The 20,770-nt window shown below is 34.5% G+C and overlaps 1 protein-coding gene across 6 annotated transcripts in view; it reads right to left on the bottom strand.

Moving 5' to 3' along the window:
• Galc (galactosylceramidase) overlaps positions 1-20,770 on the bottom strand; it is a 70,187-nt gene that overhangs the window by 13,781 nt on the left and 35,636 nt on the right. For all 6 annotated transcript variants that reach the window (XR_011706546.1, XM_027931577.2, XM_027931575.2 and 3 more), the window contains 3 exons: positions 19,002-19,126; positions 16,693-16,820; positions 96-185 (listed from right to left, as the gene is read on the bottom strand). Coding sequence is in view for 5 of the 6 variants with exons in the window: in XM_027931577.2 (XP_027787378.2) it covers positions 96-185; positions 16,693-16,820; positions 19,002-19,126 (343 nt within the window). In the remaining variant the exon portion in view is untranslated. The remainder of the gene's footprint in view (positions 1-95; positions 186-16,692; positions 16,821-19,001; positions 19,127-20,770) is intronic.

The following is a 20,770-nucleotide window of genomic DNA, read 5'->3' as shown; positions in this document are numbered from 1 at the left end:
ATAATGTAAGACTTCACTAAAGAACTGCTGGTCTGTGATAGAATATATCCATTCTCAAATCAAAATCAAAGTGAAAGTCACATTTATGTACTTACAAAAGATCCCTTAAGAGTAAAGGTAGCCAATTGATGTGACACATTATAATATGGAAGAAATGGCCGTATACATGTAGAATGTTTATGACTCTGAGGGAATAAAAAAAATGTAAGTTATCCAAATGATATACAAGCTATTTGAGGTAGAGTTATTTACTGCCCCAAGATTTAAAAAAAAATAGCATACACAATTTATTTCATACTTTAAAATATTTTTTCTATTGTAACCTTAATGAATGTGCATTATGTGTATACAATCAAAGCAAATATCAATGAGATTTCAACTAAATCAAACTCTAAATTCATAGCTAAATTCCAGAGACTAAAATTGTTTTTTTGTTATAAATATTTTCCAAATAAAATACACCAAATAAAAATCAAAAGTTTGGATGTTTTCACTAAAAAGACATCACATATAAATACAAAGTAAAATCAGCTAAATATATATGACACACAGTTCTCACACTGCTGTCCTCATGTACTAAAGAGTTACTACTATGAATTGGGATCAAAAATGTACAATACACAATTCCTGCTTTAGAGAATTCAACAATTATAACGCACTTACAGTACCAGAGTCTGTCCCTGCCTTTGTAGACAATAAAAAAAAAATTACAACTATAATTAGACATTGTAATACCTACGCTCAGTAATTGATATATGATCAGAGAGAAAATTAGTACAACTACTGGAGAAATGAACAACACTATCAGGTAACTTCCAGATTAACATCTATAGACCACTCCATCCAGCAAAAGCAGAATGGATATTCTGTTCAAGTGCACACAGAACACTGACCAAGGTACACCATATTCCTACTTACAAAAGAAGTCTCAATATATTTAAAAAGATTTAAGTCACACAAAGTACATTTTGTGACCATAGCAGAATTAAATCACAAATAAACAAGAAAAAAAAAAAAACCTCTGGAAAATTCTAAAATATTTAAAAACTAAATAACAAATTTCTTCAAGGGCCAAATAAAAAATAAAAATACTCAAAATGAAAACTTTCTAAGTCTGACTAAATTAGTTTACTTATCTAAGAACTTCAACAAACTCCAAGAGTAAATACAAAGAGATCCACACACAGATGCATCTTAGGAAAACTTTGACTGCTGAAAGTCAAAGAAAAAAAAATCTTGGAAGCAGCAAGAAAAAAATGGCTCCATTTACAAGGGAAGCTCAATAAGATTAACGGTTACCATTGATACAGTGAAGGACATGTTCAAAGTGCTCAAGGACAAATAAAGTGTCAACCAAGAATCCTATATCCACCAAAACTATCTCCCCCCCAAAAAATATAAAGGCAAAATAATGACATTCTCAAGTAAGCAAAAATTGACAGACTGTGATGACAGCTGATGCAGCTTTTACAAAACTCGACAAGAAATGCTTCAAGCTGAAAGCAAGGGACTCCAAAACAGTATTTCAAATCCACAAACAAATGTACTAGTAATCATGATTATTTTAAAGACAGTAAAAATGCATATTACCTATCCTTTCTTCTCATAACTGATTTTAAAGTCGCTTTATGAGACAATATATATAATTTTATTGGTGGGATTGCAATAAAAAGAAATGTTTAATTGCACTAACAACACAAAGGAGCCAGTGGACAAAAAGCTAGAATGACATCAGATGGCAACTCAAACACACAGAAACAGATGAAAAGAACCCAAATAATAAATTAAAAACTAAATATAGCAAAAGCCATAAACATATGCTTGTTCACCTTTCTTCTCTTAGTTTATTAAAAATATGAAGTAAAATTTATAATGTCTTCCCAAGTTTATAATGTAAGTAATGATACAATAAAAATCAAGCAAAGGAGGAGGGAAGAGAACAACCTATGAATAATATTTCTTTATCTCACTGGATCAATTAGTTTAAATCTGAAGTGATTCTGATAAGTTAAGATGTATATAGTACACTAGAACCATCACTAAATAAATAACACAAAAATATAGTGAAAAAAATCATTAAAGGAATTTAAATGTTACATCCAAAAATATTCATTTGATACAAATATGTTTGTGTGTGTGCGTGTGTGTGTGTGTGTGTGTGTGTGTGTGTGTGTGTTTAGTAAAGGAGAAATCAAGGAACCAAAAATGAGATATATAGAATGCAAACACTGAGAAGGTGATGTAAATCCAACTGTACATCAACATTAACATTAAATGTGAATGGCCAACACAATCCAATGGAAAGTCCAGACTAGATAGAAAAAAAGAGAGATCCAAGTATGTTCTGTTGAAAGGAGACAGACTTTGGATTCAAAGAAACAAGTAGATTGAAAATAAAAAGAGGGGGAAACTATATTAACAAACTACAAGAAAGCCAAAATGATAACAGCTAGAATGATAGCAGACAAAACAGATTGTTTAAAAAAAGAAAACTGTAACTAGGGATAGAGTATGACATTGGATAAATGCAGCAATTAGAAACATACTTGCACCTAAGAAGAAAGTCTCCAAATAACATGAAACAATAACTGACAGACTAGGGGAAGGAAGACAGACAATACAACAACTACAGTTGAAGATTTTAATTAGTAACTATTAATAACAGAGCAGGGAAAATAGAAGAATTAAATAATGCCATAAACTAACCAGACCTATGAAACGTCTACATAGAACTCCACACAAGACTGAACATACACTCTTCCCAAGTCTACATTCTTCAGGATACACCAAATGACAGGCAATGAAACAAGAAATAAGTATATTTATTCTTCAATCACAATAAAGTGAAATGAAAAATCAATAATAAAAAAACTGGCAAAACTCACAGAAATGTGGAAATGAAACAATACCTTCCTAAAGAACCAATGGGCTGAGGAAGAAATCACAAGGAAAATTAGAAAAATACTTTGAAATGAGTAAAGTGTAAATAGACCATAAAACTTCAGAATACACTAATATAATAAGAATATACTAAAGTACTGCTTATAGAGAAAGTAATAATTGCAAATGCCTATATTAAAAAAAAAAAAAAACTCAAAGCATTAACCTTCCTTCCACCTCAAGAAATACAAAATTTTTTATCTCACTAGAACTCAGTTTAAATCAGAAGTCATTAAACAGTATGCCATGGTTTGGATGTGAGGTGCCCTCCAAAAGACAATGCAAGAAGGTTCAGAGAAGAAATGATTGGGTTACAGAAGCCAGAACCCGATCAGTGAACTAATCTCCTGATGGGATTAACTGAATGGTAACTGGAGGCATTGGGTATGGCTGGAGGAGGTGGGCATTGGGTGTGTGGCTTTGGGGTATATATTTGTATCTGGTGAATGGCGTCACACTCTCTCTCTACTTTCTGATCTTCTTGTGAGCTGCTTCCCTCTGCCACACTCTTCTGCCATGTTGTTCTGCCTTACCTCCAGCCTGGAGGAATGGAGCCTGCTGTCTGTGGATTGGAGACCTCTGAAACTGTGAGCCCTCAAATAAATAAACTTTTCCTCCTCTACAGTTGTTCTGGTCGGGTCCTTTTGTCACAGAAACAATTAAAAAAAAAAAAAAACTAACTAAAACTCAGTGTTTAAACTGTTTCCTGTGAACAAGCCAAATCCACAGGAAACTGAAGGGAAGAAATATTAAACACTAGAGTACAAATTACTGAAATAAGGAAAACAACATCGAAAAATCAATAAAAGCAAAAGTTGTTTCTTTGAAAAGAAGAACAAAATTAAACCCTTCAGAGAAAAATCAATAAAAGCAAAAATTGTTTCTTGGAAAATAAAGAACAACATTAAACCTTTAGGCAGACTAAGCAAGAAGAAAGGGAGAAGACTCAGGTTAGTGAGACCAGGAATGGAAAAGGGAATTTTTATTTTTACCAACCACACTAAAATTTTAAAAAGGGAATATTATGCACAATTACTTGCAAGTAAATTAAGTAACATAGATTAAAGAGACAAATATAAAAACAAAATCTATCTAATCTACTGAAGAAATAATATAAGATCTGGATAGACCATAACAAGAAAAAGAGACTGAAATGATAAACTAAAACTTTTGTGAAAGAAAGTCCCAGGGCCGGATGCATTACTGAGGGTTCCTTTGAAACACTTAAATAATTAATAGCAATCCTTCACAAATTCTTCAAAACAGAACATTTTACACTTCATCCTATGAGGTCAGTATTATCCTGATACCAAAACCAAAGACATCATAATAAAACTGTGAACCAATCTCAATTATGAATAGAGATACAAAGTCCTCAATGAAATACTAACAAACCAAATCCAGCAACAAATAAGAAAAGAGTTATACATAATGACAAAATAGAATTTGTCTGAGGAATGTATGGGTGGTGCCACATACAAAAATCAGTCAAAATAACATAACATACTATGAGAATAAGGGCAAAAATGACATGATTGTCCCAAAAGCCACAGACAGCATAACAGAGACAATTAGACAAGCAAAAGAAATAAAAGGCAAATTAGATAAGAAAGGAAGAAGTAAAACTCTCTTCATTTACAGGCAGCATACTCAGAAAATCCTCTAGTAACCTACTTGAAAATTTTTAGGACTAATAAATGAGTACAGCAAACCTGTGGGTCACAAGACTAATATTTAAAAATCAATTATGTTTCCCTATACACTAGCAATGAAAAATCTGAAAATGAAATTAAGACAATTTATTTGTAGTAGTATAAAAAATACTCAGGAATAACAACTTTAACCAAAAAAAGCATAAGATGTATACACTGAAGCTACAATACATCCTAGAAATTAGATAAGACATAATGAATAGAAAGACCTTCATGGACTACCATGTCACAATGGCAACACTCCCCAAGTTAATCTACAGATGAAGCAAAATCCCCAACAAAAGTCTAGGTAGCCTCAAATTGACAAGCTGATCCTAAAATTCACTTTGAAATGCAAGGGAGCTAGAATAGCCAGACTATCCTGAAAGAGAACAAAGTTGGGGGACTCATTCTTCCTGATTCTAAAACTTACCAAAGAACTACAGTAATTAAGAAGTATGGTGCCCACCCAAGGATAGATATAGGAAAATGAAATATCATTGAGATTTCAGAAATAAACTCTCAAATTTATGGTCAACTGGTTTTCAACAAGGGTGCCAAAGACAGACAACTCAAAACATGAACAACAGTCTTTTTAACAAATGGTACTGGGACAACTGGATGTGCATAGACAAAAAAAAAAAAAAGAAATTAGATAAATATGTAAAATGCCACATTAAGAAATAAAATGGATCAAAGACCTAAATGTAATATTTCAAAACTAGAACAATATTATAATATAACATGGACGTAAATCTTGCATATTCATAACCTTGGATTATGCACTGATTTCTTAGCTATGCCACCAAAAGCAAAAGAAACAAAAGGAAAAATTGGATTTCACTTCAATTTAAAATATTTTTTCTTCAAAAGTCAACATTTAGAAAGGGAAAGACAACTTACAGAATGGGAGAAAATATTTGCATATTATGCACCTGTTAAGGGACTTCTAGAAACAGAACTCCTACAACTAAAGAATAAAATCACAGATACCCAAATTAAAAATGGGCAATGGGCTTTAAATAGACATTTCTCCAAAGATATACAAAAGCCAACAGGCACATGAAAATATATCCAACATCATTAGTCACAAAGAAAATACAAATCAAACGCAATAACATATCACTGCCTAGCCACTAGGATGGATATTACCAAAAAGATGGACAATGACGATTCATGAAGATACAAAAAAATCCTATGGCTCATATACCAGCTGGTAGCAATGTAAAATGGTATGTTGACATTGGAAAATAATCTGGTAGTTTCTCAGAATGTTAAACAGAGTATCATTTAACCTAGCAATTCCAGTCCTTTATATACACACAAGAAAACTAAAACACGTGTCCACAGAAAAACTTCTATACAAATGTTAATTGCAGCATTCTTCATAATAGGCATAATGGAGTTCAGGAAAAGTTATGCCAAAATATTTCTTTTATTGGTGCATTATAATTATACACAATAGTGAGGTTCATTATGACATATTCATACATGCATAAAACATAATTTGGTCAATTTATTCCCCAATACCTCCCTTTTCCCTCTCCTCCCTCTCCCTAATCCACTTCCACTATTCTATGGTTTCCCTTCTATCTTCATCAGATTCCCCATCCCTTTTTCTCCTTTAAAATCTCTGGTTTCCACATATGAGAGAAAACATATGACCCGTGACTTTCTGAGTTTGACTTATTTCACTTAACAAAATGTTCTCAAATTTCATCTATTTTCTGTAAATGATAATTTCATTCTTCTTCATGGCTGAATAAAACTCTACTGTGCATATATACCAAATTTATTTTATTCATTCACCTGTTCATGGACACTTAGGGTGGTTCCATGATTCTGCTATTGTGAATCATGCTGCTATAAACTTGAGCATCAATACAGTATGCTGATTTTAATTCTTTTGGAAATTTACCAAGGAGTAGTATAGCTGGGTCATATGGTGGCTCCATTCCCAGTCTTTTGAAGAACCTCCATATCAATCTCCATAGAGGTTGGACAAATTCACAATCAAATCAACAATGTATAAGTTGATTGATTTTTTCCCTCAAATAATCACTATTTAAACTATTTTTTAGGGTTGTTTGTTTGTTTTGGTACTGGGGATTGAATCCAGGGGTGCTTAACCACTGAACCACATCCCCAGTCTTTTTTATTTTATATATTCAGACAGGGTCTTGCTATGTTTCTAAGGACCTTGCTAAGTTTAAGTTGAAAATGTTAGTTTTGGACTTATTATTCTCCTGCCTCAGCTTCCTGAGATGCTGGTGTGTGCCACTGTACCCAGCTGTTGTTTGTTTGTTTTGGTTTTGATTTCTTTTGGGTGGTACTGGGGATTAAATTCAGGGCACTTGGCCACTGAGCCACATCCCCAGCCCTATTTCATATTTTATTTAGAGACAGGGTCTCACTGAGTTGCTTAGTGCCTAGCTTTTGCTGAAGCTGACTTTGAACTCGTGATCCTCCTGCCTCAACCTCCTGAGCCGCCGCTGGGATTACAGATGTGTGCCACCCGCCCAGGTATTTTTTGTATTCTTGATGATTGCTGCTCTAATTGGAGTGAGATGCAACCCTCAGTGTAGTGGTGATGTGCACTTCCACAGTTACTAAATATGTTGACCATTTTTTCACGTATTTGTTGGCCATCTGTATTTCTTCTTTTGAGAAGTGTCTGTTTAGTTCATTTGCCCATTTATTAATTGGGATATTTAGGGGGTTTTTTCCAGATATGAATCCCCTGTCAGAAAAGTAGCAAAGATTTTTCTCCCATTCTGTTGGCTATTTCTTCATGTTCTCTATCGTTTCCTTTTTTGTGCAAAGCTTTTTAATTTGATGCCATCCCATTTATTAATTATTAATATTATTTCCAGAGCTTTAGGAGTCCTATTGAGAAAGTAAGTGCCTGTCCCTATGTTTTCTTCCAGCAGTGCAAAGTCTCTAGTCTAACCCCAATTTTTTTATTCATTCTGAATAGACTTTTGTGCAGGGTGAGGGATTTGGATCTAGTTCCATTCTTCTACATATGGATATTGAATTTTCCCAGGACCACTGGTTTAAAAGGCTGTCTTTCCTCCATGGGATGTTGCTGGTTCCCTTGTCAAAAATCAAATGACTGGACTATGTGGGTTTCCCTGTGTCCTCGAGTCCATTGGCCTAAAGTCTGTTTTTAATGTCAATATCCTACTGGTTTAGTACTATACTTCTATAGTATAATTAGAAATTAGGCATGGCGATGTCTTGAGTATTGCTCTTACTACTCAGAATTGTTTTACTTTTCCTGGGTTTACATTCTTTCTATGAATTTAGGACATTTTTATATTTCTGTGAGGAATTTGCCGGGTTTTTTGATGGGGTTTGTGTTGAATTTTTAGATCACTTTTGGAAATATGACCATTTAAACAACATTAATTCTGCCCATCCATGAACATGGGAGGAATTTCCATTTTCTAGTGTCTGCTTCAATTTCAGTGTTTGGTAATTTTCATTGTAGAAAATTTCTCTTAGTTAGGTTTAGGTTTATTTCAAGGAATCTTTATTTTTCTTTTTTGAGAATGTTCTCAATGAAACTTTTTTTATTTTTTTTACAGCTGATTCATTATTCTTATATATAAAAGCTATTCAGTTTTGTATGTTTATTTTGTGTCCTGCTACTTTGCTGAAATGTTTACTAGCTCGAGAAGTCTTCTCATGGATCTCTTTGGATCTTTTAAGATAGGATCATACCATATATGACTTCTTCCTTTTCCATTTGTATCCTTTTCATTTTCTTCTTCTGAATAAATGCTCTGACTAAAATTTCAAGTAGTACACTGAATGTAAGTGGTAAGAGTGGGATCCTTTTCTTGTTGTTGATATTAGAGAAAATACTTTCAGTTTTTTCCTATCCACTATGATGCTGGCTTTGGGAGTGTTGTATGTAGCCTTTATGATACTGAAGTAAGTTCCTTCTGTCCCTAATTCCTTCACTGTTTTTATAATGAATGGGTGCTGAATTTTGTTGAAGAAGTTTTCTTCATCTATGAATATAATTATATGCATTTTTTTCCTTATACTATTTATGTAGTGAATTATATTTGTTGGTATGTCTATATTGAACCATCTTCACATCCCTGGAATGAGACCCTTTTGCCTATAATGTATAATCTTCTTAAAATCTTGTTAAATATGATTTGCTAATAACCTATTAAGAATTTTTACATCTATGCTCACTTGGGATATTGGTCTCTAGTTTGGGTTTCTAATATGTCATCTGGCTTTGGTATCAGTGTGACACTGGCTTCACAACATGGTTTTGGAAGTGTTTCTGGACTTTCTATTTCATGGAATAATTTGAGGAGTGTTGACTTAGTTCTTCTTTAAAGATATTGTAGAATCCAGCTAAAATCAATCTAGTCTTGGACCTCTCTTTGTTGGAAAGCTTTTAACACTACGTCAATCCCATTGATTGCTATTTGCCTCTTTAGGTTTTCCATACCCTCTTGATTCCATTTTAGTAGGTCATATGTGTCTAGAAATTTATTCTTTTCTTCTGATGTTCCAGTTTATTGAAATGTAAGTTTTCAAAATAGTCCATAATGATCCTCTAGATCTCAGTGATATCTGTGGTGATATCTCCTTTTTCATCTTTAATTTATTAATTTGGGTCTTCTATTTCTTGGCTAAAGTGATTATAACTCTCGTTATCTTTTCAAAGAACCAACTCTTGATTATATTGATCCTTCTTGGTTTTTTTAACTCCCTCTTCACTAATTTTGGCTCTGATCTTAATTATTTCCTTCCTTCTACTAGTTTTGAAGTTAGTTTGGTCTTATTTTCTCAGGATCTTGAGATGCATCATTAAATTGTTTATTTGGGATCTTTATTTTATGTAGGCCTTCACAGCTATAAAGTTGTTTCTTAGAATCACCTTTACACTGTCCCAGAGATTCTGGCATCTTATCGCTCTATACTCACTTGGTTCTAAGAATTTTTTAATTTCTCCCCTGATGTCTTCAATGGCCATTCAAAGAGTAGTGTTAAATTTCCACATGTTTACATAGCTGCCATAGTTTTTCTTATTGTTGATTTTCTAATTGCATTCTATATGATTTAATAAGATGCAAGAAACTATATGAATCTTTTTGTGTTTACTAAGACTTGCTTTGTGGTCTAAAATACAGTCTATTTTGGATAAAGTTCCATTAGCAGTTGAGAAGAAAGTTTATTTAGCTGTTGTGGGATAAAATATTCCGTTTGATTTATAGTATTTATTAGGTTTGAGGTATCCTTGCTGATTTTATGTCTAGAGGACCTACTTATTGATGGGTGTGTTGAAACCACCCTGTACTATTTTATTAAGATCTACCTGAACTTTTATATTGAGGTGTGTTTATGTCATTAGGTCTACTAATGTTTGAGGCACAAATATTTACTACTGCTATACCTTTCTGTTGGATTATTCCCTTTACCAATATGAAGTGAGCTTGTCTCTTCTGATTAATTTTGGATTGAAATATCTCTTGTTGGTTATAACAGTAGCTACTCCTGCTTCTAACAGGCTCCATTTGCATAGAATATCATTTTTAATCCTTTCACTTTTAGCCTATGGATGTCTTTGCCTAAGAGGTGTATCTCTTGCAGGCAACACATAGATGAGTCTTGTTTTGTAACCCAACCTGCCAGTCTATGTCTTTTAATTGAAGAGTTGAGACCATTTACATTCAGTGTTATTGTAGCAAAATGTGTATTTTCTGATATATTGATTAATTTCTAATGTATAATTTGATCTTAATTCTCATTTGCTTAACTATTTTTGTCCTGTCCTGAGCTGTGCTATTTTTCTTTCTCTTATTAAAAGATTTCTTTACATATCTTTTGCAGCACTGGCTTAGTAGTCATAAATTTGTTTAGTTTATACTTATCTTGGAAGATTTTTATTTCATTTTCAATTCTGAAGGATGGCTTTGCTGGATATAGCAGTTTCATTTGTAGCATTTGTATTTATGGGCATGAACTCGTCATTCCCAAGCCTATCTAAATTTTAGGGTCTCTTTTAGGAAATCGGATGTTATTTTGATTGGTTTACTATTAAATGTGACCTTACATTTCTCTTCTGAGGCTTTCAAAATTTCTATCCTTATAGTTGGCATTTTAATTATAATGTGTGATAGAAAGGATCTTTCTTGAACTTGTCTATTCAGGGTTCTAAATGTCTCCTTTTATCTATGTCCATCTCATTCCCAAAGTTTAGAAAAATTTATTGATATTGTTTTCACTGAAAAGATTATCTATGCCATCAGCCTGTATTTCTCTTCCATTCTTGATGAGCATGATTCTTAAGTTTGATCTCTTAATATTTTCCCAGAGTTCTAGTATATTCTGACCATAATTTCTTATTTTTTAAATAATGTCTGAATATTCAAAGCTGGCCAATTTGTTTTCAAGCTCTTAAGATTCTGTCTTTCAACTGATTAAAAAAATTAGTTGAAAATCAGACTTTCAACTGATTTTTTTAATTTGATCCATTATGGATTTCATATCCAAGATTTTTCTTTGGTGCTTTTTCATTATCTACTGATTGAATTTTTCATTCTTATCCTGTAATGATTTCCTTAAATACATACAGTTATTTTTCTGTATTTTTTATAACTCATTGATTTTTTTAATATTCATTTTTCTGAATTCTTTATCTTTATTTATTTATTTTTTAAATTTATTTATTTATTTTTGCATTACAATTCTTACTACACCATTATATCATAATTTATCATATTTCTGATTATATATAAGGTATGCTGACACCAAATTCATATCTTCATACGTGTATTTTGTATAATGATGAGGGTCTCCTTTCACCATCCATGCTATTCCCCTTCTCCCTCCTTTTCCCTCCCACCCATATTCCCTATCTAGAGGTAATCTTCCTCCCTTACTCTCCCTCCCAACCTCATTTTGAGTCACCCCCTTATATCAGAGAAGACATTCGGCATTTGTTTTTTTGGGGATTGACTAACTTCACTTAGCATAATCTTCTCTAATGTCATCCATTTCCCTGCAAATGCCATGATCTTATTCTTTTTATTGCTGAGTAATATTCCATTGTGTATAAATGCCACTGTTTTTAATCCATTCGTCCACTGAAGGACATCTAGGTTGGCTCCACAGTTTAGCTATTGTGAATTGTGCTGCTATAAACATTGATGTGGCTGTGTCCCTGTAATATGCTGTTTGTAGGTTCTTCGGGTAAAGTCCGAGAAGAGGAATAGCTGGGTCAAATAGTGGTTCCATGCACTGGATAAAGGACAGCATCTTCAACAAATGGTGCTGGGAAAACTGGAAATCCATATGCAACAAAATGAAATTAAATCCCTATCTCTCACCATGCACAAAAGTTAACTCAAAATGGATCAAGGATCTAGGGATTAAATCAGAGACTCTGCATCTAATAGACGAAAAAGTAGGCCCTAATTTCCATCACGTGAGGCTAGGCCCCAACTTCCTTAATAAGATGCCGATAGCACAAGAATTAAAACCAAGAATCAACAAATGGGATGGATTCAAACTAAACAGTTTTTTCTCAGCAAAAGAAATAATATGTGAGGTGAATAGAGAGCCTACATCCTGGGAACAAATTTTTACCCCTCACACATCAGATAGAGCTCTAATTTCTAGGGTATATAAAGAGCTCAAAAAGATAAGCACCAAAAAAACAAATAATCCAATCAATAAATGGACCTAGGAACTGAACAGACACTTCTCAGAAGAGGATATACAATCAATCAACAAATATACGAAAAAATGCTCACCATCTCTAGCAATCAAAGAAATGCAAATTAAAACTACTCTAAGATACCACCTCACTCTAGTAAAAGTGGCAGCTATTATGAAGACAAACAACAACAAGTGCTGGCGAGGATGCGGGAAAAAAGGTACACTTATACACTTGCTGGTGGGACTGCAAATTGGTGCAGCCAATTTGGAAAGCAGTATGGAGATTCCTTGGAAAACTGAATTCTTTATCTTATATTTCATCCCTTCAATATCTTTGAAGTCAGTTTCTAGTGAATTATGAACCCTAGGAGGCATCATATTACCTTGTTTATTCATGTCTCATATATTCCCAAGTTATGATTTGTGCATGTTAGGATGAATTTCCCTTCTACTTTTATGTGGGGGTCTTTTTCAGAAACAGCCTTCTCTTGGTCAAGTATTCAGGGATGACTGCTGTGAATTACTGAATATAACTGGGCTCCTTCTAGTAAGTCAAACAACAGTGTTGTATACAGCAGGGACCATGAGGTACACCCTCTGTGACTGTGCTCCTAGACTTGTCAACTCTATATGTTTTCAGTCTATATTGAGGCCCCTTATCAGTATAGTGTCCTCAGTCTTTGTGTTATTTCTCTCTGCTGTTACTGTCGGACCACATAACAGTGGAACCTGAGAGACTCCTAGTCATTCCTACCTGGGGTCTGGTCATCACTTGGGTTTATCATCTCCTCTATTCTTTATGGTACAGTGTGGCTGAAGTTTGAGTGAAGTTTTATTGTATGCAGAGCAAGGTACACTCTCTCTTAAATGGTTTGGGGTACAGCTCAGTAGCATAGAATTTACTATCACTATCTGTGATAGTGTCACACCAGATTACCAGCACTTCACAGACACGGGGGGAATAAATGACAGCAAAAACAGCAGGCAATAACATATAGTATTATTAAAGTAAATACCAGCAACATCTACAACACATTAATCATCACAAAAATGGTGGGAGTCAAAAATTAATAACAGCAAAAACGACAATTAAACTAGATATAGCATTGAAGCAAACATCAGCTGTCAAGAACATATGCACAATGCTAATAATCTCAACAACAGGAATAGTGGGGGCAGAAATTACTAGATACTTTTAATTGATGGTAAAAATACAGTTCATTAAAAGAAAATGGGATAGAATGGCCAAAGAAAGATTAAAATATTCAAAAGGTAAAAAAGAGAGAAAACAGAACAAAGTTAGTAAGTGAAAGCCAAAAAAGAAAGAAGTGGGGGAAAGAAACTAATGGAGAAAGAGCAAAAGAGATAAAGAAAAGAGAATTTATTAGAGGGAGAAAAAAGTAGAAAAACACTAACAGAAGAATAACAAATGGAAAAATTATTTAAGAAGAAAATATGAGTGTATTTATATGAGAACAAACAAAAAATTCTTAATAAAAAAATGAAAAGAATTATCTCCACTGGTCAAAACAGTGGTAAAGAATGGATATTCCCTACCTTTGTTAAACTAACCTTTTTACTATTTCTTCTTGGGCTGTTCACCCCCATAGAAGAAGCAGTATGGATTATTCAACCTTTCCTTTTACATTGCCTGCCAATCTGGTGGCTGAAATGATTCTCAACTTCCTTGTTCACCAGTACAAGGTCAGATGGAATGGAATGGGAAGTTCTATATATTGGAGTTTTGTCCAGAGACACAATCAATGCATTCCTGGGGCACAGCTAATGCTGAGTTCTAGATAGGAAGTTCTCTTGATTGGGGTCTAACTCTGATCAGAATTTTAGAACTTTGTCAGGCAGTATCTATGCCGAAGAGATTAGATCATCAGATTAGACCCCCAAGGGCCAGGGAGATGCTCATCTATGCTAGGCAACTGGACCTCAAGTACCTGTCATGAATTTTACTCATAAGGCAGAATAATCAACACAGTAGATCTCATGCACTAAAGCACCCATGACTACAGCCTTCTAAGACATAGTCCCTAAATATAATCACATTCACCTGTTTGATTTCACAACCCTCTTCAGCTGGTTGGAACCACCAGACCCAAAGGGAAAGTAAATTACACTTTCCTCCATACCTATGACCTGAATCCTCCTGGATACAATTCTGTGCCTTTTTCAGTCATGTTCTGCCAGGTGCACCCTAGGCCACATGGTAGGTGTTGACCTGAACAGGGTAACAATATTTGCTATGATATACCTACTTCTCACAGTAGCAAGCTCCAGTGTGATTTCACAAGATGGCTTCCCACATCAGCTCCCCCCTCACAAGGTGAGAAACCTAGAACACTTTTTAGTACTCCAGACTGCACTGCAGCCTCTGAATCAGCTAAATTCACAGTGTCCTTGTATTCTATAGGTGTTTCCAAGTTAAATTTGCCACGGTTTCTCTTTCCCCTTGTGTTACCTCTTTCCTCTACAGTGACCTGGCAACACTGTCACCACTGGCGTGGCTCCATATACTCCTTTGTTATCCTCTCTTTGAAATACCAAACTTTCTAGGTCTCTGAAACTGATTGTCCAATATGGAATTTCAATGAATTCCCTCAGTCACGCGCCTCGCTGAGAAGCAGTATTCCTGCCGCTTTAATTCCAGGCCATGGGGCAACAGGAGCATGCAGTCTTACCCTATCATGCTATTTTTTTCACTCCCAAAACATTTTAGGGGAAACAATTTGAGAAAATAGCAGAAGCAAGAAGGTTACTCTCTGACTTTCCCCTGCTTTTCTCCCTTGAAGCAGGTCATAAGAGCCTCATTTGACAAGTTCCAGAGGAAAAGAACTTCCTTAGCTATGAAGACAAAATTTCTGGTGAAGAGAATGAGATGCCCACTGGTTCTAGAGCCTGCATAGGAGATCCTGGGACAACTGACAAAAAAAAAAAAAAAAAATCTAGCAAAAAGGTAAGAATTCTTGCCAAGGCCTGCTCTCCTGGATTTCCTTATAGCATACCAGGGTAAGAGGAAAGTTAAAAAAAAAAAAAAAAAAAAAACACTTCTTGTCCTCTCCTTTCCAAATTCAGCTTAGCAGGAGAAAAACATTTGTTTAATCTATTACTCTTGTGTAAGTTTGGTTTGGGGTCCCTTCTAGTTACAGATCCTTCTCCTCTCAGGGATAACTATACTGCTTTTTTGTTTGTCTCAACTTATGCCCCAAGATCGTAGCCTGACTTTCTGCCTGTCTGTGGCATCTGAGTTTCCAGTTTTGTTTGTGCAGGCACCCAACTTCATGTTAGGAGCCCCCAAAATATGGCTGATTCAAAATATGTGTTATACCCCATTTGTAGTTAGCATACTGAGTGCTGCCAGCTCTGGCGGGGAGGATACCTGTGTCTTTCATTTGGCTCTCTGGGAATGGCTCCATAACTAGGGAGAGCTGCATCTTTCTGTTGGGAAGTCCTTTTTGTTCCACAGTAAATGCTGAAACATTTATTGTTTTGATTTCAAAACACTTGGTAGCTTTGGGATAAAAAAGATCAATAGTGCCAGGAATATTTACTATTTGTCCTGGCTGAAACCTGACAATATAATACTTGAAAAAATTTTTCTGATTTTTTTAAGAGCAGGGTAGGCTGACATTCAGAAACCGATAGGAGACATATATATTTTTAAGGCCTATCTCAATAGGATCCTGGTTCTCCCATGGGTCGACTGAAAGCCTCTTCAAACCCCTGTGGACTATACACTACATCAACACTCTATCCATGTCCTTAAGCCTAAGCTCCCAAACTGGCACTAATAAGAGCTCTACTTTCCATTTGCCCTGCTCCCCCTTCCTCCTTTTGCCACTTTGTCTTCCATTCAGGTCCCTGAGTCCTTGGATTTTTCCCACTTCCAGTTCCTGCTTTCTCCATTCCTCTGTTCACCACAGCCAGACCTTTCTCCTTCCCACTACAGCCATTTGAAATCTAGGCCCCTTTCTCTCAATGGACTCAATATCCCCAAAAGCACCTTCCTGAGACTGAAAATGGAAAAAAGCCACAACCTCTGTGAGATTACATATCAGGGCAAGGGAAGGTGTTGATGTCCTCCCCAACAAATACTGGTGGACGGTAACCTTACAGAACCCCACGGCCAGAAAGACAAGCTCCAACTACCAACTACACAGACCAGTGAGTTATACTGCCTTTTCTTAACTCACTTGTGGCTAGAATTTTTAAACGAAAAGCTCTAAGACCTTGGCATCTGTCTACATGTTTATGTGTACGCATGCAGAAAATTAAAAACTAAGGGTGTATAGTTTTGCATTATCCTATTTTTCCAAAAGTAAAAAAGTGAGTTAATCCAGTATCAATAAGGAAAAATTACCATAGTTTCAACGATGATGGTGAGGTTACCAAAGCCGTCAGTCAGAGCTACATAGCTTCCTCCTTTCTCTAAATGTCCAACTGTCTTCAGGTAATACCAACCTGGCTGAGTAAACTGAGTGGTATGAGCTGCAGAAAAGCAGAAAAAAAAGTACAAATGAGATGAAAATGGTCATGATGAGGCTTCTTTTAACAAGTCTGCCTACCAATTTGAGTCTGATTGATTCTAACCAGCTACATTCTATTTTAAAGGAAACTACATTCCAAGTTTTAAATATTTCAAGTTTTAAATGAGTAATTCAGTTAAATGGTGTAGCTGCAAGAAGATTCATGGAACAACTGGTAAAAATAAAAGAACTTGTCAATTCAAGAATATTTATTAGTTTGGGTTTTTTTCCCAAAAGCAAAGTTAAGTCAATCCTCCCAAACTTTGTTCATCTCTATTTAACCCATCCTAACTACAAAAAGAAGGGGGCAGTCATTAAGAAAATTAAGGTACTTCAAAAACGGTATGGTTTCAAACAAATTTGTTTCCACAACATATGTATTTACTGGTCACTTCCAAACCTGGTTCTGAAAATGAATTAAGCAAGCAATATTCCAAGTCCACAGTTAAAAAAAAAAAAAAAAAACCCAGTCTCAAATTAATAAGGGCATATCAGTCTCCTAAGTAGGTTCAAGAATTTAAACATGTAAGAAACTTGCCAACTAAGATTTCTAAGTCTGAAAATTCAACTTAATTTTTCTGTAGTTTTCAAAGAACAAGTTAAGGAGTTTAGAATGATGTCATGATGACATGATTAATTTCCTAATTACAGATCTGCCTGAGGAAAGTACATCAACTAAAACAGAAAATCACCAAAATACAAGTTTAAAATTAAAACAAGTTCACTTTGAATTCATATTTTTCCTCTGAAAGCATCTTATCTATGACTGTGGCTATGATTTTAAAACAAAATGGTTATAAGTGTTTAATATTTTTACAAAAAAGTTTGGAAAAAACAAATTTAATATGAGCCGGGTGCGGTGGCGCACATTTGTAATTCCAGTGGCTCAGGAGGCGGAGGCAAGAGGATTGCAAGTTCAAAGTCAGCCTCAGCAATTTAACAAGGCCCTGAGCAACTCAGTGAGACCTTGTCTCTAATAAAATACAAAATAGGGCTGGGGATGTGGCTGCGTAGTCGAGTGCCCCTAAGTTCAATCTCCAGTACCCCAAAAAATAAATAAATTCAATATGAATCAAATGGACTTTCTCATTTTGTTTGAACTACATTCATAATTAATAGGCTTATATCCCTTCATGAAAAAGTGAAACCATGCCATCCCTTGTCTGCATGATCTCAACTTTACTTGTGACTAATGAATGAAACTGTAGAAAAAGCTTTGTTTCAGTGGGAATGGGTCAATCTATAGCCCTGTCTTTGAGCTAATATAAATCGTGTCCTGTGTGGGACAGATTTAATTGATGTCCTCCTGGCTTGGAAAAACTCAACTTGTCTCCATCTACAATTCATCTCAAATTCCTTTATTCCATACAAATTTGTAATTGTTGACTTTTCCTTTAAACTGGTTCTAACATCTGCCTGGTTCCTTCATATCATTAGAGTAACATAAAATCTTCAGCATGTGCTCTTTTTTTGTCTATGAGAATTATGATTGCATTTTTTCTGAAAATGAGCTTTTAATAAAACCCACCAGTAGATTTAAGGAACCATCTAAAGCCATGATATTTCATACAATGTTTATATTTACTTACTCATTTAATGACTCAATAAATACAGCCCTTGTTAACCAACTTGTTATTTAACCAACTTTTTTATTTATCACCTTCAATTTTGTTAGCATACTATTCTAATCAAAATAATTTATGTAAAAAGAAAAACTGTCTCCTAGACTAATTTTAAGACTTTGAGATGCTCTGAATTGGAATGAATCTGAACAAACATATCATCTTATTAGCAATTATCATAACATGATTTTAGACTCAGGTGATTATTTCTGTCTTCACCACCACACTTCCTTCTTCCCTTTCCCTCCCTCACACCGTCTTCTCCTTCTCCTTCTTCTTCTTCTCCTCCCCCGACCTTCCTTTCTCTTCCTTTCTTTCTCTTCTCCCACTCTTTTTTACTAAGGGTCTGGTTTTAGAATAATTATCTATGAAATATAGAAAGTGTCTCATTACAAAAATTATTCTTATAAAACACTGGCTAATCTCACTTAAAATACAAATACACACTTAAGACATGGACAAGCACACAGTTTATATAATCTCCTCTAGGTGTTTAGGTAGTGAGAAATACCAAACCATACCTGTCACCCAGATAGGAGATTCTACCACATAGTGTCCACTCCATGGCTCCTGGGCAGTCATCAATCCACATCGCCCATACGGCAACTGTTCATAGTAACTAGCCACCAAATTCCAAGCGATTGTGCTAAAGGATTTGTTTGATAAAAAAGAAATAACAAAATAAATTGTGAGAAAATGTAAATGTCTATTAACCTCAAGTAAAAACTTTTTATCATGATTATATATGTATGACCATAATAAAATGACCACCCAAAAACCTATAAGTTGCCTAAATGCACTAACATTTTGAAAAATCCACTGTTATATGCATGTAAACATTTCTAATGGAGAAACACATAATAAAAAACATACAAATGTTTATGAGATATACAAGTTCTTTACTAAACAGTGGTGTAGTCATATAGCTTTTTATTGAATTTTCTTTTTCTTTTTTACACTGTGGTACTGGGGTTTGAACTCAGAGGCACTCTGCCACTAGGCTACCTTCCTAGCCCTTTTTATTTTCTATTTTGAGACAGGATCTCACTAAGTTGCTGAGGTTGGCCTTGAATTTGAGATCCTCCTGCCTCAGCTCTCCTATCCCAGGTCACTGGGATTATACATGTGTACAAATATCATTTCAGCTTGTATAAAGCTATTAATTAGAATAGAAACTTCCATTTCTGGGAAAAGGGAAATATTCAATGAGGTATATTTTCTACATTGGTGTTTCCCAATTTTGCAGAATCACCTGTGGCACTGAATAGAGGGGACAGAGTCCTAGAGCCTTCCTTTTAGCATCTGCTTTGATTAAATATGTGCAGCTGCCTAGCAGTCAGTAAAATTCCTTTACTCCATAAAGGAGTGCTTATCAGGTGCTTATAAAGACAAGGCAAGTTTGGGAAATACTGCTTTCTGTAACAGAATATACACAGGCATGCAAAATAAAATAGAAATATACTTAAATATCAAAGGAAATTCATAGTGGCATGTTAAGTGAAAAGTATATCACCTAACAGATTACACAGTAAGGTCTCAAATTTGTATTAAAATTATATTTCTGTAAATAAAATATAAAAGGATATATACCAATATTTTTAAGTACAGTTACTTCTGGATGGTTAGATTATAGGTGATTTGTATATATCTTCAGTTTCTAAATTCTCTGACATAAATGTGTTTTATCTTAATACCAAGCAGGCCATGATAAGCATTATTTTTTTCAAAAAGATATCCAAAAAATGCAAATGTATGTCAACAAAAATATATAAGTTGGTTTGCCCTTGTTCTATTTTTCATGGTCTTAGAAGGCTAATTTGAATCTAATTATAATTAAAGTATGATCAAAGCAATTAAGAAATGCTTCCTTTAGGAATAAGTAAAGCTGTGTTCTCCCTTAAGAACCTCTTGCGTGTATTAGAAATGAACAGTTCCCAAGTTAAGATGTCCCATGAGGAATCAACCATGCAGACTGTAAGCAGTTAGTCTTATAAAAGTCTTATAAAAAAATGGCCTGTTTTTTTTTTTTTTTTAAGATGACTATTTAAAAAAAAAAAATGGTGAAAGAGACAACTACTGTAGATTAAGAGAGACTTTAGGGCCACAGCTTCTACATGGAAAGCATGGTGCTTAATTAGATCTTCCTTTAAGAAAACAGAAAGTGATAAATGACATTTTAGATAATAGTGAAGAAAATCTGAATGTAGACTGGGTATTGGAAATATTTTCAAATGCTTATATGCACGAAAATTACATTCTAATCACGTAAAGAATATCCTTATGCTTTGAA

The sequence above is a fragment of the Marmota flaviventris genome, chromosome 2 (genome assembly GCF_047511675.1).
Source record: "Marmota flaviventris isolate mMarFla1 chromosome 2, mMarFla1.hap1, whole genome shotgun sequence".
Lineage (NCBI taxonomy): Eukaryota > Metazoa > Chordata > Mammalia > Rodentia > Sciuridae > Marmota > Marmota flaviventris.
The sequence above is the reverse complement of the archived record's forward strand: the minus strand, read 5'-3'. Positions and strand labels throughout refer to the sequence as shown.